Below are 22,127 nucleotides of genomic sequence, written 5' to 3'. Positions count from 1 at the left end.
GCCTAAAGTAAAATAAATAGCAGTAATGAAAGAAAATAAAATAAAATAAAATAAATAAATAAAAGGGGGGCGGTTGAACCGGCCTGGGCAGGGGCGGGGGCGGCCGAGCCGGCGGCGCGCAGGGGCGGCTGGGCAGGGGCGGGCGGGCTGTTGGGCCGGGGCCGGGGCGGCCGAGGCCGGGCGGCCACAGGGGCGGCCGAGCCGGGCGGGCACGGGGGGCGGCCGAGCCGGGCGGCCGAGCCGGGCGGGCACATGGGCGGTTGGGCCGGGCGGCGGCCTGACCGGGGAGAGGGAGGGGAGGGGAGAGGGGAGGGCTCACCGGGGACGGGGACGGGCGGCCGAGCGGCGGGGCGACCGAGCTGCAGGGGGCGACGGCTAGGGCAGGGGGCGGCGGTTGGGGTGGGGAAGAGAGAATGAGATGGAGGGAGAGGGATTGGGGGGAATTGGGGGGAAAGGGAGGGGCGGCTGGGCCAATGGGCCCAAAGGGGGCGCGCGGGGGGGCGGCTGGGCCGGCCAGGGGCGGCCCACGGCGCGGGAGAGAGAGAAAAAAAAGGAGAGAGAGAAAGAAAAAGAAAAAGAAAGAAAAGGTTTTTTCTCCTTTTCGAAATCCGATCTTTCTAGATGAATGCACTTACATCTCTAAGCAATCAAAGAATGCATAGTTCGGCATGGTGCATCAAGCAACATAAAGTAATCTAGGGTTTTTCTTTACACGGGAAATCCAAACCAAATCCCGCTATAACTTTGGAAAAGATCAAGGTTTAGCGAGGGAACGAGAAAAAGAAAAGAGTAACGCCTGAATTTGGTAAGAGAAAAGAAGAAAAAATTCTACCCCCAAATTCAGGGCGTTACAAGAGCGAGAGGCTCATGTGCGCCGTCCCGTTCCCCCGCGCGGCCAACCTTCCCGTACGAGAGCCCTGGACCTTCCTTTTATAGGCGTAAGGAGAGGGCCCAGATGTACAGCAAGAGATGTAGCAGTGTGCTAACGTGTCTAGCAGAGAGGAGCTAGTGCCCTAAGTACATGTCGTCATGGCAGCCGGAGAGGTCTTGGCACCCTGTTCATGTGATGTCGTGGCCGTCGGAGGAGTGCTGGAGCCTTGCGGAAGGACAGCTGTCGGGGCTGTCGAATCCTTGATGACGTCTCCTTGCTTCCGTAAGGGGCTGAGAGCCGCCGTCGTCATGGAGCACGCGGGGCGCCATCATTATCTGTTTACCGGAGCGAGCCAGATGGGATGCCGGTCTTGTTCCCCGTAGCTAGAGATGTCAATGGGGACCCGATACCCGCCAACCCATGGGGAATTCCTCTATTAGGGTATGGGTATGAGACGAAAATTGTCCCCATGGGTATGGATATGGAACAAAATCTCCACCCATTGGGTAAACGGGTATGGGTTTGGGAAGCAACAATCCGAACCCGATTACCCATGGGTATTTCATACGTGTACACCTATCGTGTTTGTATGAATGAGTTGAGGTCAAGCCGGCCACCAAGCCCAGCACAACAGCGCACCAGGCCCAGGTCCTAGCCCAACAAGGCAACACGACAAGGCAACTACCAGACTAGCAAAAAACAAAACCCTAAAATAACCAGCCATATGCTACGCCCGACCCAGACAACGGGGACAATCATGAATTCTCAGGCACCAACGAACTTAGATGGTGACCAAGGAAGGTGAGCAAACTTCATTTCTTCTATCGGTCCTGAAGTACTTATTTCTTTTTTAATGGATGGATGAATGGATCATGGTTCATGGATGAGTGCTTGTCGATGTACTGATGTCTGAAATCTAGATTGTTTGTGCTACATGTTAGTACCTAGTTATCCCTTAATTGGGGATGGGGACCCATTGGGGACCCTAAACCCGAATGGGGATGGGTATGGGATGAGTTTTGTACCCATGATGGGTATGGGGATGGGTATGGGGATGGATCAAACATGATGGGGATGGGTATGGGATGCTATAACCCGGTGAGGAATTCCCCATTGACATCTCTACACGTAGCCTGAGCTAGCTAGGGGTAGGGTAATGATGGCCCCCCTGTGACGTGGTCGGTCCGAGCCCTGGGTCGGGCGAGGCGGTAGCTCCTCCGAGGTTGAGGTCGAGTCTGTCTTCCGAGGTCGAGGCTGAGTCCGAGCCCCGGGTCGGGCGAGGCGGAGACCATCGTCTGAGGCCAAGGCTGAGTCCGAGCCCTCGGGTCGGGCGAGGCAGAGTTCGTCGTCTTCCGGAGCCGAGGCCGAGTCCGAGCCCTGGGTCGGGCGAGGCGGAGTTCATCGTCTTCCGGAGCCGAGGCCGAGTCCGAGCCCTGGGTCGGGCGAGGCGGAGTTTGTCGTCCGAGGCCGAGACGGGGGCCGAGCCCTGGGATCGGGCGAGGCGGAGCTTCCTATGGCGCCCGAAGCCGGACTTGGCTGCTGTCAGCCTCACTCTGTCGAGTGGCACAGCAGTCGGAGCGACGCAGGCGACACTGTCCTCTTGTCAGGCCGGTCAGTGGAGCGGTGAAGTGAATGCGGTCACTTCGGCTCTGTCGACTGAAGGGCGTGTGTCAGGATAAGGTGTCAGGCCATCCTTGCATTAAATGCTTCTGCGATACGGTCGGTCAGCGTGGCGATCTGGCCAAGGTTGCTTCTTGGCGAAGACTGGGCCTCGGGCAAGCCGAAGGTGTGTCCGTTGCTTGAGGGGGGCCTCGGGCGAGACGTGAATCCTCCAGGGTCGGCTGCCCTTGTCCGAGGTTGGGCTCGGGCGAGGCGAGATCGTGTCCCTTGAGTGGACCGAGCCTTGACTTAATCGCACCCATCAGGCCTTTGCAGCTTTGTGCTGATGGGGGTTACCAGCTGAGATTAGGAGTCTTGGGGGTACCCCTAATTATGGTCCCCGACAGTAGCCCCCGAGCCTCGAAGGGAGTGTTAAATACTCGCTTGGAGGCTTTTGTCGCACTTTTTTGCAAGGGGACCGGCCTTTCTCGGTTGCGTTTCGTTCCGGAGGGTGCGCGCGAGCGCACCCGCCGGGTGTAGCCCCCGAGGCCTCGGAGGAGTGGTTTGACTCCTTCGAGGTCTTAGCGCGTTTCGTGATGCTTCGGCCGGCTTGTTTGTTCCCTCATGCGAACTGGCCATAGCCCGGGTGCACAGTCGAGTCCCAAGTTGTCGGGCTGGTATGTTGACGCTGTCAACGGTTTGGCCGGAGCCGGGTTTGCGAGAGCAGCCCCCGTGCCTCCGCACAGAGCGAGAGGACGATCAAGGACAGACTTGACTTTTTTACATACGCCCCTGCGTCGCCTTTCCGCAAGGAGGAGGGGGGGAGAGCGCCATGTTGCCCTCGGAGGGCGCCGAACATGGTGTCTCCAGTGAGTTGCTAACGGGTAATCTGAGTGGACGCCCGTGCTCCATTCGTTAGGGGTCGGCTAGTGGCCCGGAGGCGCGCTCAAAAGTACCTACGGGTGACTTGCCGGACCCGGTCCCCTTTTGACGGGGTCCGAGGGCTCGATGCCTCCCTCTGGTGGGATTCCGTTACAAAGTAGTTCTCGTCGGTCTCGAAAATGTCCTAGGGTACCTCGGGAGCATAGCCCGAGCCTTGGTTATGTATCGAACGTACCCAGGGTCATCCCTCGCTCTGCGTCTGAGGCAGCTGTCGAACCCTTCAGGGGCCAGCCTACGAACCCCTGATCAGTAGTGGGCGCGGAGCCCGAGTGGCCTGAGGCGGACGTTGAACCCTTCCGAGGGGCCGGCCTTCGAACCTCTGACCAGTAATGGGCGCGGAGCCCGAGTGCTCTGAGGCGGCTGTTGAACCCTTCCGAGGGCCAGCCTTTGAACCTCTGATCAGTAGGGGGGCTCGAAGCCCGTTTCCTTCGCGGAGAAGGATCCCTTTCGGAGTATCCCCTTTCCCGGTCCCTGTTGCAAGAGAGAGAAAGAGGAAGGGGAAAAGGATACGAAATCGAACGATGTGGCGCACCTTTTTTGACGCGGTCATTATGGTGGAGGTGAAGCGTCGCCTGCTTCGCCTGCCAAAGGTGCCGCCTGTCCTGCCGCAGAGTTAATGCGATGGGACGAGTGGCTCGCGGGGCGGCCGTTGCGCGTGCGCGAGCCGTTCGAGGAATGGAACACGGGCGTGTCGTCTTCACGCCGTGGGAGAGGGTTCTCTCGCTGTCCCAGGAGGGGACGTGAGCTTGCTGATGACTTGACCGCTGCTTCCGCCCGCCTGCCACCGTCATTACTGCCGGCCCATTTCTGGCCGTATCGACCATCGCGCCTTCTCCCGCGGCTGACTGACCCATGACCGATGTGCTCGGCTGGCACTGTTGGGCCGTGCGCAGGGTTGCCTTGAGTCGTGGCACTGGTTCTGCAGTCGAGGAGGCGCGGTACTGGCGCAAGTGGCGGTGCAGTTTCTCGCATGTAGTAACCGGCGCGCCGGTTACATGACGTGTGGGCCTAGGCCTCCATGCTGGACGCGTCGAAACCGAAAGGGTGTGCCCCCTTGGTGCGGTTGCATGCCGCCTGCATGGCGGCCCGCCCTTTCACCCGCTGGTCTGGGCGAAAGTGGAGGAATTCTCGTAACCGTCGGGCAGTTGCACACACCGCGCGCGGCAGTTTGGCTTCTTCTGTCCTGGGCCAGCTTGTATGTCCCGGGCTTCAGAACCTTGGCGATGACGAATGACCCTTCCCAAGGAGGTGTGAGCTTGTGCCGCCCTCGGGCGTCTTGTCGCAGCCGAAACACCAAGTCGCCCACCTGGAGGTCTCGGGACTGAACCCCTCGGGCGTGGTAGCGTCGCAGAGACTGCTGGTACCGCGCCGAGTGTAGTAAGGCCATGTCCCGAGCCTCTTCCAGCTGGTCCAGTGTGTCTTCTCGGTTTGTTCGATTGCTTTGGTCGTCGTAGGCCCTCGCCCTCGGGGAACCGTATTCTAAGTCTGTGGGCAAGATGGCCTCGGCCCCATAGACTAGAAAGAACGGTGTGAAGGCCGTGGCTCGGCTTGGCGTCGTCCTCAGACTCCAGACCACCGAGGGGAGCTCCTTCATCCATCGCTTGCCGAACTTGTTGAGGTCGTTGTAGATCCTCGGCTTGAGTCCTTGCAGAATCATGCCGTTGGCACGCTCTACTTGCCCATTTGTCATGGGGTGAGCCACGGCGACCCAGTCCACCCGGATGTGGTGATCCTCGCAGAAGTCCAGGAACTTTTTGCCGGTGAACTGGGTGCCGTTGTCGGTGATGATGGAGTTCGGGACCCCGAAGCGATGGATGATGTTGGTGAAGAATGCCACCGCCTGTTCGGACCTGATGTTGTTTAGGGTCCGGACCTCGATCCACTTGGAGAATTTGTCGATGGCGACCAGCAGGTGCGTGTAGCCCCCGGGTGCCTTCTGCAAGGGACCGACGAGGTCTAGACCCCACACAGCAAACGACCAGGTGATGGGTATTGTCTGTAGAGCCTGAGTGGGCAGGTGGGTCTGCCTTGCATAGAATTGACACCCTTGGCAGGTGCGGACAATTCTAGTGGCATCGGCCACCGCGGTCGGCCAGTAGAAACCTTGTCGGAAGGCGTTTCCAACAAGGGCCAGAGGCGCTGCGTGGTGACCGCAAGCCCCGAGTGTATCTCTTGTAAAAGCTCCTGGCCTTCGGCGATGGATATGCATCGCTGGAGGATGCCTGAGGGGCTGCGGTGGTAGAGCTCCTTCTCGTCCCCCAGCAAGACGAACGACTTGGCGCGCCGCGCCAGTCGCCGAGCCTCGGCTCGATCGAGGGGCAGCTCTCCTCGGTGGAGATATTGCAGGTACGGGGTCTGCCAGTTTCGATTAGGCGTGACCCCGCTCCGCTCTTCCTCGACGCGCAGTGTCTCACCCTCAGGGGTCGAGGGTGCCTGACACCACAGTCACCGAGTGAGACTCGAAGTAGTGTCGCAACTTCCATCGCGTCAGAATCACCGCGTACAGCAGCTTCTGAATTTGTGGGTAGCGGATCTTGGTCTCGGACAGTACTTCGCTGATGAAGTAGACCGGCCTCTAGATGGGCAATGCATGCCCTTCTTCTCGTCTCTCAACCAAGATCGCGGCGCTGACCACCTGAGTGGTAGCGGCAACGTAGATCAAGAGGGCTTCTCCGGCAGCGGGGGCACCAAGATGGGCGCGTTCGTGAGGAGCGCCTTTAGGTCCCTGAGGGCTTCCTCGGCCTCAGGGGTCCAAGTGAAGCACTCGGCCTTCCTTAAGAGGCGGTACAGAGGTAGGCCTCTTTCGCTGAGGCGCGAGATGAAGCGGCTCAGAGTCGCAAGGCATCCCATGACCCTCTGTACGCCTTTCAAGTTCTTGATGGGCCCCATGTTGGTGATGGCTGCGATTTTCTCCGAGTTGGCCTCGATGCCCCGCTCGGAGATGATGAACCCCAAGAGCATGCCTCGGGGTACTCCGAAGACGCACTTCTCGGGATTGAGTTTTACACCATTCGCCTTGAGACACCGGAATGTCGTTTCAAGGTCGGAAAGGAGGTCGGAGGCTTTCCTCGTCTTGACTACGATGTCATCGACGTAAGCCTCGACCGTTCAACCGATGTGTTGGCCGAACACGTGGTTCATGCACCTTTGGTATGTCGCACCCGCATTCCTCAAACCAAACGGCATAGTAACATAGCAGTACATGCCGAAAGGTGTGATGAAAGAAGTCGCGAGCTGGTCGGACTCTTTCATCATGATTTGGTGATACCTTGAGTAGGCATCAAGGAAAGACAGGGTTTCGCACCCAGCAGTGGAATCCACGATTTGATCGATGCGAGGCAGAGGATAGGGAACTTTCGGACATGCTTTGTTTAGACCAGTGTAGTCTACACACATCCGCCATTTCCCTCCTTTCTTTCTCACAAGCACAGGGTTGGCAAGCCATTCGGGATGAAATACCTCTTTGATGAACCCTGTAGCCATCAGCTTGTGGATCTCCTCGCCTATGGCTCTGCGCTTTTCTTCGTCGAATCGGCGCAGAGGCTGCTTCACGGGTCGGGCTCCAGCTCGGATGTCCAGCGAGTGCTCGGCGACTTCCCTCGGTATGCCGGGCATGTCCGAGGGACTCCACGCGAAGACTTCGACATTTGCGCGGAGAAAGTCGACGAGCACTGCTTCCTATTTGGGGTCGAGCTCAGAGCCGATCCGGATATGCTTGGAGGCGTCGTTGCTGGGGTCGAGAGGGATGGACTTAACCGTCTCTGCTGGCTCGAAGTTGCCGGCATGGCGCTTCACATCTGGCGCCTCGTTGGAGAGGCTCTCCAGGTCGGCGATGAGGGCCTTGGATTCAGCGAGGGCCTCGGCGTACTCCACGCACTCCACGTCGCATTCGTATGCGTGTCGGTACGTGGGGCCGACGGTGATGACCCCGTTGGGGCCCGACATCTTGAGCTTGAGGTAGGTGTAGTTGGGGACGGCCATGAACTTGGCGTAGCATGGCCTCCCCAGCACTGCGTGGTAGGTTCCTCGGAACCCAACCACCTTGAACGTGAGGGTTTCCCTTCTAAAGTTGGCGGGAGTCCCGAAGCAGACGGGCAGATCGAGTTGTCCGAGGGGCTGGACGCGTTTCTCGGGGATGATCCCGTGAAAAGGCGCAGCGCCCGCCCGGAGCGAGGACAGATCGACCCGCAGGAGCCCGAGGGTCTCGGCGTAGATGATGTTGAGGCTGCTGCCTCCGTCCATGATGACCTTGGTGAGCCTGACGTTGCCGATGACGGGGTCGACAACGAGCGGATATTTCCCCGGGCTCGGCACGCGGTCGGGGTGGTCGCCCTGGTCGAAGGTGATGGGCTTGTCGGACCAGTCTAAGTAGACTGGCGCCGCCACCTTTACCGAGCAGACCTCCCGACGCTCTTGCTTGCGGTGCCGAGCCGAGGCGTTCGCCACTAGCCCACCGTAGATCATGAAGCAGTCGTGGACCTCGGGGAACTCCTCTGCCTTGTGATCCTCCTTCTTGTCGTTGTTGTGGGCCCTGCCACCTTCCGCAGGTGGCCCGGCCTTGTGAAAGTGGCGCCGAAGCATGACACACTCCTCGAGGGTGTGCTTGACGGGCCCCTGATGATAGGGGCACGACTCCTTGAGCATCTTGTCGAAGAGATTGGCACCTCCGGGAGGTTTCCGAGGGTTCTTGTACTCAGCGGCGGCGACAAGGTCCGCGTCGGCGGCGTTGTGTTTTGCTTGCGACTTCTTCTTGGTGCTGCGCTGAGTGGACGCCTTGGGGACATCTCCCGGCTGGCGGCCCTGGGGCTGCTTGTCCTTCCGGAAGATGGCCTCAACCGCCTCCTGGCCAGAGGCGAACTTGGTGGTGATGTCCATCAGCTCGCTTGCCCTGGTGGGGGTCTTGCGACCCAGCTTGCTCACCAGGTCGCGGCAGGTGGTGCCGGCGAGGAACGCGCCGATGACATCCGAGTCGGTGACGTTGGGCAGCTCGGTGCGCTGCTTCGAGAATCGCTGGATGTAGTCCCGGAGAGACTCTCCCGGCTGCTGGCGGCAGCTGCGGAGATCCCAGGAGTTCCCAGGGCGCACGTACGTGCCCTGTAAGTTGCCGGCGAAGGCTTGGACCAGGTTGTCCCAATTGGAGATCTGCCCCGGAGGCAGATGCTCCAGCCAGGCTCGAGCGGTGTCGGAGAGGAACAGGGGGAGGTTGCGGATGATGAGGTTGTCGTCGTCCGTTCCACCCAGCTGGCAGGCCAGCCGGTAGTCCGCGAGCCACAGTTCCGACCTCGTCTCCCCCGAGTACTTCGTGATAGTAGTCGGGGTTCGGAACTGGGTCGGGAACGGCGCCCGTCGTATGGCCCGGCTGAAAGCCTGCAGACCGGGTGGTTCGGGCGAGGGACTTCGATCCTCCCCGCTGTCGTAGCGTCCCCCTCGCCTAGGGTGGTAGCCTCGGCGCACCCTCTCATCGAGGTGGGTTAGACGGTTGCGGTGGTGGTGCTCGTTGCCGAGGCGTCCCGGGGCTGCAGGCGTTGTGTTGCGCGTGCGCCCGGTGTGGACCGAGGCTTCCCGCATGAATCGGGAAGTCGCGGCGCGATGCTCCGAGGGGTATCCCTGGCTTCGGGAGGCAGAGCTTTCGGCCCGTCGGACCGCGGCATCCTCCAGGAGATTCTTGAGCTCTCCCTGGATACGCCGCCCTTCGGTGGTCGATGGTTCCGGCATCGCGCGGAGTAGTATTGCTGCCGCAGCCAGGTTCTGGCCAACCCCACTAGAAGCCGGTGGCGGCCTTGCCCTGACGTCGTCGGCAATGCGGAGCTGGATGCCCTGGGGCAGATGACGCGCTTCTCCGGGCGGAGCTCAGTCTGTCCATTCCTGTCCGGTGTTCCGCTGGAACAGCTCAAGTGTTCCTGCTCCCTCGTCGAGCCTGGCCTGCATCTCGCGGATTTGCTCGAGCTGTGCGTCCTGACCCCCCGCAGGGACTGGGACCACAGCTAGCTCCCAAAGGATGTCAACGTGAGGCGCAGGCCTAGGGGATCACCGTTTTCCGGTATACCAAGATGGTTGCCTTCACCGGGACCCCCTAGATCGACGTGGAAACATTCACGACTTGGGCCGCAGTCCTCGTCGCCGAAGCTGCGGCTACCGTCGGAACAATCGGAAAGGCAGTAGTCGCATGCGGTCATGAAGTCCCACATGACACTGGGGCTACCGAGTCCGGAGAAATCCCAACAAAGGTCGGGCTCGTCATATTCCTCGGAACCCGAGGGTCCGTAGGTCGAGACAGCCGTCAGTCGGTCCTAGGGTGACCGCATATGATACCCCGAAGGGTTTGGACATGCCTCTATGAAGGCTTCCACCGAAGCGAAGTCGCTTGGTGGGTCGAGGCTGAATCCAAAAGGCATGAGATGGGAATCGATCGGTACCTCCTGGTCGACGGGCGGTGACGAAGTCGCGTCAGGGGCAGACTGCACCGTCGCCTCAGGTACGGGGGTGACGCCCAGCAAATCCCTCACGAGCGTGTTGGCGTCGTCCGTCTGCTTGGAGTCGGTGCGTTGCGGGGAAACGGCGCTCGTCTTCGTCTCAGACACGAGGTCGACGCCCGACGTGTCCCTCGTGGGGGCGCCGGCGCCGTCGACTCGCTCGATAGCCGACGAGGTGCCGCCTCCTGCTTGGCCTTGGTTGCCCCGCCTCCTCCTCCGTCGGCGGGGCAGGCGACGGGACAAACCCGGATGTTGTTCTTCCGCCATGTGGGGAAGACGTCGTTGATTCCGCCGCCGGCGGGCGGGTTGTCGGACGCCATTGTCGCTGTCGCGCGGCGGAGGAAGGAGTATCATGTCGTAGCTGCCGTCGAGAGACATGAACTCGAGACTCCCGAAACGGAGCACCGTCCCGGGCTGGAAAGGTTGCTGGAGACTACCCATCTGGAGCTTGACGAGAAGTTGTTCGTCAACACGCAGCAGGCCCCTACCTGGCGCGCCAACAGTCGGTGTTTCGACCCCGGGGGGTCCCTGGACCGACGAGTAAATTGTCGCCGCGTGTCCCAGCCCAGATGGGTCGGCGTGAGACGAAGCACGAAGGGGGGCAAAAGAGAGGGAGGCAGGCGTAAAGGGGAAACCCGCGCCTTTCGTGTTGTCCTGCGCCCAGGTCGGGTGCGCTTGCAGTAGGGGGTTACAAGCGTCCGCGTGGGAGAGAGCGAGAGGCTCATGCGCGCCGTCCCGTTCCCCCGCGCGGCCAACCTTCCCGTACGAGAGCCCTGGACCTTCCTTTTATAGGCGTAAGGAGAGGGCCCAGGTGTACAACAGGAGATGTAGCAGTGTGCTAACGTGTCTAGCAGAGAGGAGCTAGTGCCCTAAGTACATGCCATCGTGGCAGCCGGAGAGGTCTTGGCACCCTGTTCATGCGATGTCGTGGCCGTTGGAGGAGCGTTGGAGCCTTGCGGAAGGACAGCTATCGGGGCTGTCGAGTCCTTGCTGACGTCTCCTTGCTTCCGTAAGGGGCTGAGAGCCGCCGTCGTCATGGAGCACGCGGGGCACCATCATTATCTGTTTACCGGGGCGAGCCAGATGGGACGCCGGTCTTGTTCCCCGTAGCCTAAGCTAGCTAGGGGTAGGGTAATGATGGCCCCCCCTGTGACGTGGTCGGTCCGAGCCCTAGGTCGGGCGAGGCGGTGGCTCCTCCGAGGTCGAGGTCGAGTCTGTCTTCCGAGGTCGAGGCTGAGTCTGAGCCCCGGGTCGGGCGAGGCGGAGACCATCGTCTGAGGCCAAGGCTGAGTCCGAGCCCTGGGGTCGGGCGAGGCGGAGTTCGTCGTCTTCCGGAGCCGAGGCCGAGTCCGAGCCCTGGGTCGGGCGAGGCGGAGTTCGTCGTCTTCCAGAGCCGAGGCCGAGTCCGAGCCCTGGGTCGGGCGAGGCGGAGTTTATCGTCCGAGTCCGAGACCGGGGCCGAGCCCTGGGATCGGGCGAGGCGGAGCTTCCTATGGCGCCCGAAGCCGGACTTGGCTGCTATCAGCCTCACTCTGTCGAGTGGCACAGCAGTCGGAGCGACGCAGGCGGCGCTGTCCTCTTGTCAGGCCGGTCAGTGGAGCGGCGAAGTGAATGCGGTCACTTCGGCTCTGTCGACTGAAGGGCGCGCGTCAGGATAAGGTGTCAGGCCATCCTTGCATAAAATGCTTCTGCGATACGGTCGGTCGGCATGGCGATCTGGCCAAGGTTGCTTCTTGGCGAAGACTGGGTCTCGGGTGAGCCGAAGGCGTGTCCATTGCTTGAGGGGGGCCTCGGGCGAGATGTGAATCCTCCGGGGTCGGCTGCCCTTGTCCGAGGCTAGGCTCGGGCGAGGCGAGATCGTGTCCCTTGAGTGGACCGAGCCTTGACTTAATCGCACCCATCAGGCCTTTGCAGCTTTGTGCTGATGGGGGTTACTAGCTGAGATTAGGAGTCTTGGGGGTACCCCTAATTGTGGTCCCCGACAACCGTCGACTTCCACTGGTACACAAGGAAGACTGTTTTACACTATGTACGTACGTCAAATACTGGACATCATCAGTCATGATCTTGAAATCTATAGGAACCTGGATGCTAGGGCATGCTCTGTTTTGTTCACTAATTGCCCGGTTTGGAACGCCAGCATCATCTAGCCGACTAAAGACGACTTCTATGGAGACAGCGTAGCCGGTTACATCGACACACTGAAGAAAAACATAATGATATGGAACTAGGATAAGAGTTTTCTATAGATAGAAAGAAAGAGAGAAGCTAAATGTTAATTATTTAGACTTTTATTCGCTCGGTAGCACAGAGGATGGTCGGAGAAGTGTCCAGCTGGGAAGCATACGACAAGAACCAGACTGTATGTCCAGATATGTATATATGCTTTGCTTCACATTCAGATTTTGTGTGCTTGGGCATTTAATTGATCTTTGTATGTTGTTGCATCGAGTGTTTTTTCGTTGATTAATACAGTAATTTTCATAATTTTCTTTATGTTTCAAATCCTTCGTAAAGTAAGATTACTCTATGAGTTTTTGACTGGTTATAAATAAATATTGCAAGATATGCGTCTGAGAACATCATTGCATCATGCCACTGGGCATACAAGGGTGTTGAGGAAGACTCAACCCTAGAAGGTACTACTGATACTAGCACATTACTTTTTTAATTAAGGTAATGCCTACATTCCTGTTCTGTAGTATGCACACCAGATTTGTATTGTTGCCATACTATTGATGCATGATTTTAACTTGAGGGGGCAAGAATATGCTAATTAATTTGTGTTTATGTTCTTGGTGCAGATCTCTATTTCTTATAAATCTTATCTCTACTATTCCATTCACCTCTCTCTCCTTTCCCACATTTAAACGGTAAAAATCTAAAATTATGCAAAAATAAAGATTAATAATATGTGAGTCGTGGCAACGCACGAGCACCTGACTATGTTTGGTTAATGCATATCTGATTTCTGTTGACGAGTGTTTCAAACAACAGCTGTAGGTTTAGGGCAGTCAACTTGTGTAGGCATTGGTGGTGACCCGTTCAATATCACATATACACATTTTGAGATTAAGGCCTCATATTTTAAGCAAAAGCCTTCCTTTTTTAAATCTATTATAAAATATCTTGTCATGGATTTTGTACTTTGCTCTGTGGAATTAATCTCTTGTCTGGCATTATCTGGTACTTGAATACTTAAGTGTATTTTTTATTCCAAATGCTACATACATATATTTTTTAGTCAACACAACTCCATCTCATTTTGTAGTTTTCTTAGTGTTCAATACTATTTGGATTCTATTAAGTCAGAAATAGCAAAAATAACATAGAACGGTGGACTTCCAAATGTAGAAGCAATTGGAAAATTGTATATCTTATGCAACTTGATCGAATTGTTATATTTTAGATCTTTTGTTTAGCATTTTTTAATCCACATGTATTTCTCTATCATATAAAACTCTATATTGATTCTTTAAAATAATTTATATGAATTTGATAATGTTTGTCACAACTCACACGAATTCTGTATACCATAATGAATTGATGGTTGAGAGACTATGCACGAGGCATGCAAATTAACAAGACTCATACAAGCGTCGAACAGTGTGCTGATGATGATCAGTGACACAAGGGCAGCACATGATCAGGTCTTAACATGTTTGGCTTCCGAACAGGCTTTTCTCCAGACCCCCAAGGAAGAAGAAGATCCGGTCAGATATATGTCGATGCCCATCCCAACGTACATAAGCTATCAATGGTATTATATGTTCCCGTTGCAACGCACGGACACACAATTAGTATAGATATATGAACTTAATTAGTTTTGTCTAAATTATAATTATTAAAATAGAATTCAATTCCAACGAAACAAACGAGGTCTAAGGGATTTCTATTTTTCCAATTGAAAATTAATTAATTTCCATTGAAAAAATAAAAATCATTTAGAGTTCCCAAACTAGCCCTCAGATTAGCAAAGTAACATATTTTCTGACACTGTATAAGTACGAGCATAATGGACAGAACGGCATCCTGGTCAGTTAGACTCGGACCATTGTTCTCGTTGAAAACAAGAGGCGACCAGGCATTCTTCTTACAGCGAACAAGGAGATCTTCTGGAGATTTCGGAGCAAATTTTACCTGCGGATCACAGAGGAAGACTTTTACCAGCCATCGCATCAATCTGTTAGCAAGACTATCTGGGACAGGTTTACTTACCAAGAATAATTTGTCATGTATGTATTCGCCATATTGGGTATCTGTTACAGATCAGCGTAGTAATGGAGAACACAGTTTCAGGAGAGAAAAAACATTCTCAAATCTAAAATAGGAGTTGCAGGATCCATATTCCGTTCTGAAAATAATTCAATCATCAATAAAAAATTGACTTCCTACATTCCATGCCATAATGTCTTGACGAATTTTTGTTCATAGTGTACCAAAGTAGTTGTTGACATATCTTGTTGCAAAAATTGCTGTGCACCTAAAGCACCAATAGTTCTGTGTCTGAGGTGCAGTGTGTACATCACAATCACAACAAAATATCCTCTTCGTGGCAGGTTGCACTAATATCTGAATACTCAATACTAGTCACACACATGTCTAGATAAATAATAACACCTAAGCATCTAAGCTTTTTTTATATATTAAAAAACTGAGGTATATCAAACAGTGAATCCAGTGGTAGTGTTTGAATGAATGCTAATATAACCATCTCGGCTCACAGCAGTTGACTGCAAGTATATGGAACTGTCCTTTTGGAGGCAACACCACATGATCACTAAGAACGTCAAATTTTTCTTATACGTTCCAAAAAGTCCCCAGCTGAATTCCTCAGATCAGTCAGAAACTGCCCGGGGTCACCAGTAGCTGTGGTTTCGACCGGTGACACTGTCGCAACAAGAACAAAATTCTCGCCATTACCAACATCAATCTCGTACAGCTCTGAGAAAAATTGGCGAAGAAGATCAGTCACCGCTTTGTAGAAGGTCTTATCAGCAGGAGGTGGAATCACATTCAGAATCAAAAGTCCGTGATGGTCTAGGATTGTGCGCACGGAGAGGAGGACACTTCCACGAGCCATCTCCAGCGGCGGTGCGCTGACGCCGCACATAGCATCCGAGGAGTCGAGGTCCACCATGACCGCGCTGAAGTTCATACCAGGCTCCCCTTGCCCAGCAGCGAAACCCTCTATCGTCTGTATGGCATCACCGACGTGGACGCGGAGAAACTCATCCTCCACCAGCCCAAAATGGCTCCTTGCGACATCCAGGACGACGCCGTCGGCCTCTATGCCGAGCACATCGAACTGGAGCCCCACTCTGAGTGACATGAGGAGCGATCCACCTCCAACGCCGGCGCAGAGGCACCTAGGCCTAGCACCTGACTGAATACTCTTTTCGATGGACGGCGCAGTCACTGCGAGGCCAGCAACCATGGCTTGGAGGTAAGGCTGAGCCAGCGGTCCACCCACCTCCGGCTGCAGCAGCTCACCTGATGAGCCTTCCAGTGCTTCCAGCGACAGCGACGGCGACGCGTGTGACTGACGCAGGCGCACCTGGGTCTGCACAAGGCAGGGCATGCGCTTGAACCGCAGCCTGCGGCGCAGTTCAGCTGGACGACTAGGGCTGCAGTCAACGGCCACATCCTCGACAACCATCTCGCCGACGACGGGGCCGGCGACGAACTCGATAGGAGCAAGCCGGAGGAGGTCGTCCTGGAAGGTGAGCAGCGGGACGTCGGGGACGGCGTTGCCCCGAAACGCGGCCACGGGGCAGAGAGCGAGGAGGAGGGGGAGGAGCCGCGCGTGGGCAGGGTCTGGGTCTGGGTCTGGGCGGCGACGGGCGCACGAAACGACCCGAGGGGAAGGCGCCGAGAGCTCGGGGCCGACGAGTATGAGACGGGAGAAGCGGGTGGCGGAGAGGAGGAGGTGGAGGTGGCCCGCACGCGTGGAGAAGATCCAGTCGCGGTGCCGGCCGGACGGGACCAGCATCGCCGCCGTCGCCGGGACGGGCGGGGCGGGGAGGGGCGAATCGAGGACAGCGACCCGGACGCACTCCCCCGCGTCGCCGTCGTCCCCGCCCCCGTAAGGATTGGAGGCGTGGCCGAGGAAAGGGTTTGGGAAGGCGAAGGAGACGAAGCGGGAAGGCGCGATGCGCCGCAAGCCCTCTAGCTCTGGGCTCACCGCCATCGCGCGCCCTGGCTGACAATGCCGCTGCGTCGGCGGCGAGGCACAACGAAGCGCGAGAGGCGGTCCCGGAGTGGGAGGGCGATGGGGGCGACCCAAATTCTCCACCTGAAAAATCCCGAGATCCTCTTCGGTCAATGTATCGTGGGACCCACCTGCCAGTGGGTGTGGTTTGGCAGCACTATTCAGTGGTGAACTGGTGATGAGCAATTGAGTACTGCTTTTTAGCAATTCAATTATGATTGTTTAAATGCACTAGAACTAATATTTAGCTATTAAAATTAGTCAAAGCACCTAAATAGTCTAGCTAATAGGTCAGGTATTTGCTACTTTTAGCAAATTAGTTAATACTATCTCCATTATTTTTTATTTATCGTATTTTAGTTTAAAAATAAACTAACAGGCGACAAATATTCGAGAACGGGGTAGTAGTTAGCTAGCTATTTGTTAATTATTAGTTAGTTAATTCCACTAATATTTTTTATTCAACTAATTATTATTTAGTGCATTCAAACGCCCTCTAACTCAAACCTATCACCTTCAACCGTAGATAGATACGGAGTAATCTTTCTTCGATTTCTTTTTCACAACAACAATAAGAGTGACTCAAAAAAATAGCCAAAAAGGATAGCTAAAATAATTAATTTAGCTACTCTGTAAAATACATTTCACAAAAAATATGTAAGGTAATTCAACAGACTATGTAGACAAAATGACGAGTGAAACATGCTATCCAAAAATAGAGAGCGAAAGTGGATGAATAGAGAGCTACTAAATTTGAAAAGTCATTTAGAGTCTGTTAGAGATGCTTTTCTTCTAATAATAGCCAAAATTATATTTACAAAACAATTTAGCTAGAGAATGTTTGGTTTATATGGACTAATTTTTTAGTCACTTTATTTTATTTCATTTTAATCCCTAAATTGCTTAATATGAAGACTAAAATAGAACTAAAATTTACATTTTAATTTCTGTATTTAACAATTTAGGAACTAAAATGGAATAAAATGTAAGAACTAAAAATTAAGTCATAGAAACCAAATACCTCGTAGTCTATTGAAGTTACTCTAAATCTAAAGTATTAAAAGCTACGGGAATTTGAGGCCTCCTCCGCGCTCCACGCTACGGACGACCTTCAGCGTAGCGCGTGTGGCCTGCCAACGCTCGCTCAGCTCCTCGTGAACATCTTGCAAAAAAAACCTTAGTTTCGTGAAGCTGGAAAGCGCTCCTCCAACAAATCCTAGCTTTAGGGAATGGCATGTTGCGTTCACGCGTGGACACCTGGATATCGCCTCTGTTCTGAGCCGCATACAGAGAGGGGTACCATCTTGTCGGGGACCATAATTAGGGATACCCTCAAAACTCCTAATTCTCAGCTGGTAACCCCCATCAGCATAAAGCTGCTAAGGCCTGATGGGTGCGATTAAGTCAGGGATCAGTCCGTTCGAGCGACTCGATCACGCCTCGCCCGAGCCTAGCCTCGGACAAGGGCAGCCGACCCCGGAGGATTTTCGTCTCGCCCGAGGCCCCCCTCCGACGGCGAACATATTTTCCGGCTCACCCGAGGTCCTGCCTTCGCTAAGAAGCAACCCTGACTAAATCGCCGCACCGACCGACCAAACCGCAGGAGCATTTAACGCAAAGGTGGTCTGACACCTTATCCTGACGCGCGCCCCCCGGCAGAGCCGAAGTGACCGCCGTCACTTCGCCGCTCCACTGATCGGCCTGACAGAAGGACAGCGCCGCCTGCTCCACTCCGACTGCAGTGTCATTCGACAGAGTGAGACTGACAAGCAGTCAGGCCCTGCCAAAGGCACCATAGAAAACTCCGCTCCGCCCGACCCAGGGCTCGGACTCGGGCTCAGCCCCGGAAGACGGCGAACTCCGCTCCGCCCGACCCAGGGCTCGGACTCGGGCTAAGTCCCGGAAGACGGCGAACTCCGCTCCGCCCGACCCAGGGCTCGGACTCGGGCTCAGCCCCGGAAGACGGCGAACTCCGCTCCGCCGACCTAGGGCTCGGACTCGGGCTAAGTCCCGGAAGACGGCGAACTCCGCTCCGCCCGACCCAGGGCTCGGACTCGGGCTCAGCCCCGGAAGACGGCGAACTCCGCTCCGCCCGACCCAGGGCTCGGACTCGGGCTAAGTCCCGGAAGACGGCGAACTCCGCTCCACCCGACCCAGGGCTCGGACTCGGGCTCAGCCCCGGAAGACGGCGAACTCCGCTCCGCCCGACCCAGGGCTCGGACTCGGGCTAAGTCCCGGAAGACGACGAACTCCGCTCCGTCCGACCCAGGGCTCGGACTCGGGCTAAGTCCCGGGAGACGACGAACTCCGCTTCGCCCGACCCTAGGGCTCGGACTCCGCCCTGGCCTCAGCCGACGACCTCCGCCTCGCCCGACCCAGGGCTCGGAATCGGAAGACAGACTCGACCTCGGCTTCGGAGGAGCCTCCACGTCGCCCAACCTAGGGCGCAGGCCAGCCACGTCAACAGGAAGCGCCATCATCACCCTACCCCGAGCTGACTCGGGCCGCAGGGAACAAGACCGGTGTCCCATCTGGCTAGCCCCGCCAGATAGGCAATGATGGCGCCCCGCATGCTCTGTGACGACGGCGGCTCTCATCCCCCTTACGGAAGCAAGAGGGCGTCAGTAAGGACCCAACCGCTCCGACAGCTGTCCCTCCGCCAGGCTCCATCGCTCCTCCGACGGCCACGACATCACACCAGCTGGGTGCCAAAATCTCTCTGGCTGCCACGACGGCATGTACTTAGGGCGCTAGCTCTCCCCCGCTAGACATGTAGCACTCTGCTACACCCCCATTGTACGCCTGGATCCTCTCCTTACGCCTATAAAAGGAAGGACCAGGGCCCTCTTAGAGAAGGTTGGCCGCGCGGGGACGAGGACGAGACAGGCGCTCTCTTGGGGCCGCTCGCTTCCCTCTCCCGCGTGGACGCTTGTAACCCCCTACTGCAAGCGCACCCGACCTGGGCGCGGGACGAACACGAAGGCCGCGGGATTCCCACCTCTCTCACACCGGTCTCCGACCGCCTCGCTTCTCCCCCCTTCGCGCTCGCCCTCGCGCTCGACCCATCTAGGCTGGGGCACGCGGCGACACTCACTCGTCGGCCCAAGGGACCCCCCGGTCTCGGAACGCCGACAGTTGGCGCGCCAGGTAGGGGGCTGCTGCGTGTTGACGAACAGCTTCCCGTCAAGCTCCAGATGGGCAGTCTCCAGCGATCTCTCCGACCCGGGACGGTGCTCCGTTTCGGGAATCTTGAGTTCATGTCCTTCGACGGCAGCTATGACATGATACTCCTTCCACCGCCGCGCGACGACGACAATGGCGGCCGACAACCCGCCCACCGTCGGCGGAATCAACGACATCTTCCCCGCGTGGCGGAAGAACAACATTCGAGCTCACCCTGTCCTCTCCCCCATCGACGGAGGAGGAGGCGGGGCAACTAAGGCCAAGCAGGAGGCAGCGTCTCGTTGGCTGTCGAGCGAGTCGATGGCGCCGGCACCCCAACGAGGGGCGCACCGGACATCGACCTCGCGTTTGAGACGAAGACGAGCACCGTCTCCCCGCGACACGCCAATCCCAAGCAAGCGGACGACGCCAGCGCGCTCGCGGAGAGCTTGCTGGACGTCACCTTCGTACCTGAGACGACGGTGCAGTCAGTCCACGACGTGACTTCATCACCGCTCGTCGACCAAAAGGTACCGACCGATTCCCATCCTACGTCATTTGTATTCAGCCTCAACCCGCCTAGCGACCTCGCTTTGGCGGACGCTCTCGTAGGGGCGAGTCCAAACCCTCTGGGGTTTCGCATGCGGTCTCCTTGGGACCGACTGACGGACGTCTCGACCTACGGGCCCTCTGGGTCTGAGGAAGACGACGAGCCCAGCATCTGTTGGGATTTCTCTGGACTTGGCAACCCCAGTGCCATGCGGGACTTTATGACCGCATGTGACTACTGCCTCTCCGGCTGTTCCGACGGTAGCCGCAGCCTCGACGACGAGGACTGCGGCCCAAGCCGCGAATATTTCCATGTCGATCTAGGGGGTCCCTCCGAAGGCAATCTTCTCGGCATGCCGGAGGACGGTGATCTCCCTAGGCCGGTGCCCCGCGTTGACATCCCACGGGAGCTAGCTGTGGTCCCCGTTCCGGTGGGGGGTCACGACCCACAGCTCGAGCAAATCCGCGGGGTGCAGGCCAGGCTCGACGAGGGAGCAGGAGCGCTTGAGCCGATCCGCCGGGACGTCGGGCAGGCGTGGGCGAACCGACCCCCGGCCGGAGAAATACGTCATCTGCCCCAGGGTTTCCAGCACTGCGTCGCCGACGACGCCAGGGTCAGGCCGCCACCCGCATCTAGTGGAGTCGGCCAGAACCTGGCTGCAGCAGCGATGCTCCTCCGCGCGATGCCGGAGCCATCCACCGCCGAGGGTCGGCGAATCCAGGGGGAGCTCAAGAATCTCCTGGAAGGCGCCGCGGTCCGACGGGCCGAGAGCTCTACCTCCCGAAGGCAGGGATACCCCTCGGAACCTCATGCCGCGACTTCTCGATTCCTGCGGGAAGCCTCCTTCTACACCGGGCGCATGCGCAACACCGCGCCTGTGGCCCCGGGCCGCCTCGGCAACGAGCACCATCATCGCGACCGTCGGGCCCACCTCGACGAGAGGGTGCGCCGAGGCTACCACCCCAGGCGTGGGGGACGCTACGACAGCGGGGAGGATCGGAGTCCCTCGCCCGAGCCGCCCGGTCCACAGGCCTTCAGCCGGGCCATCCGACGGGCACCGTTCCCGACCCGGTTCTGACCCCCGACTACTATCGCAAAGTACTCGAGGGAGACGAGACCAGAACTGTGGCTCGCGGACTACCGTCTGGCCTGCCAACTGGGTGGAACGGACGACGACAACCTCATCATCCGCAACCTCCCCCTGTTCCTCTCCGACACCGCTCGCGCCTGGTTGGAGCACCTGCCTCCGGGGCAGATCTCCAACTGGGACAATCTAGTCCAAGCTTTCGCCGGCAATTTCCAGGGCACGTATGTGCGCCCCGGGAATTCCTGGGACCTCCGAAGCTGCCGACAGCAGCCGGGAGAGTCCCTCCGGGACTACATCCGGCGATTCTCGAAGCAGCGCACCGAGCTGCCCAACATCACCGACTCGGATGTCATCGGCGCGTTCCTCGCCGGCACCACCTGCCGCGACCTGGTGAGAAAGTTGGGTCGCAAGACCCCCACCAGGGCGAGCGAGCTGATGGACATCGCCACCAAGTTCGCCTCTGGCCAGGAGGCGGTCGAGGCTATCTTCCGAAAGGACAAGCAGCCCCAGGGCCGCCCATCGGAAGATGCTCCCGAGGCGTCTACTCAGCGCGGCGCCAAAAAGAAAGGCAGGAAGAAGTCGCAAGCGAAACGCGACACCGTCGACGCGGACCTTGTCGCTGCCGCCGAGTACAAGAACCCTCGGAAGACCCTCGGAGGTGCCAACCTTTTCGACAAGATGCTCAAGGAGCCGTGCCCCTATCATCAGGGGCCCGTCAAGCACACCCTTGAGGAGTGCGTCATGCTTCGACGCCACTTCCATAGGGCCGGGCCACCCGCGGAGGGTGGCAGGGCCCACAACGACGACAAGATAGAAGATCACCAAGCAGGAGAGTTCCCTGAGGTCCGCGACTGCTTCATGATCTACGGTGGGCATGCGGCGAATCCCTCGGCTCGGCATCGCAAGCAAGAGCGCCGGGAGGTCTGCTTGGTGAAGGTGGCGGCGCCAGTCTACCTAGACTGGTCCGACAAGCCCATCACCTTCGACCAAGCCGACCACCCCGACCACGTGCCGAGCCCGGGGAAATACCCGCTCGTCGTCGACCCCGTCATCGGCGACGGCAGGCTCACCAAGGTCCTTATGGACGGAGGTAGCAGCCTCAACATCATCTACGCCGAGACCCTCGGGCTCCTGCGTGTTGATCTGTCCTCTGTCCGAGCAGGCGCTGTGCCCTTCCATGGGATTATTCCTGGGAAGCGCGTCCAGCCCCTCGGACGACTCGACCTTCCCGT

The 22,127-nt window shown here is 57.4% G+C and overlaps 1 protein-coding gene across 1 annotated transcript; it reads right to left on the bottom strand.

Annotated features, from left to right (window-relative positions):
- Window positions 1–14,631: 14,631 nt before the first annotated feature.
- Window positions 14,632–16,154, bottom strand: LOC100276604 (S-adenosyl-L-methionine-dependent methyltransferase superfamily protein). The gene has a single exon (NM_001150353.2). It carries the CDS (start codon window positions 16,073–16,075, stop codon window positions 14,675–14,677), a length of 1,401 nt encoding a protein of 466 aa, NP_001143825.2. The 5' UTR covers window positions 16,076–16,154; the 3' UTR covers window positions 14,632–14,674.
- Between the last annotated feature and the right edge of the window lie 5,973 nt (window positions 16,155–22,127).

This window comes from Zea mays, chromosome 1 (assembly GCF_902167145.1).
Source record: "Zea mays cultivar B73 chromosome 1, Zm-B73-REFERENCE-NAM-5.0, whole genome shotgun sequence".
NCBI lineage: Eukaryota > Viridiplantae > Streptophyta > Magnoliopsida > Poales > Poaceae > Zea > Zea mays.
Note: the sequence above shows the minus strand (reverse complement) of the source record. Positions and strands in the feature narration are given on the sequence as shown.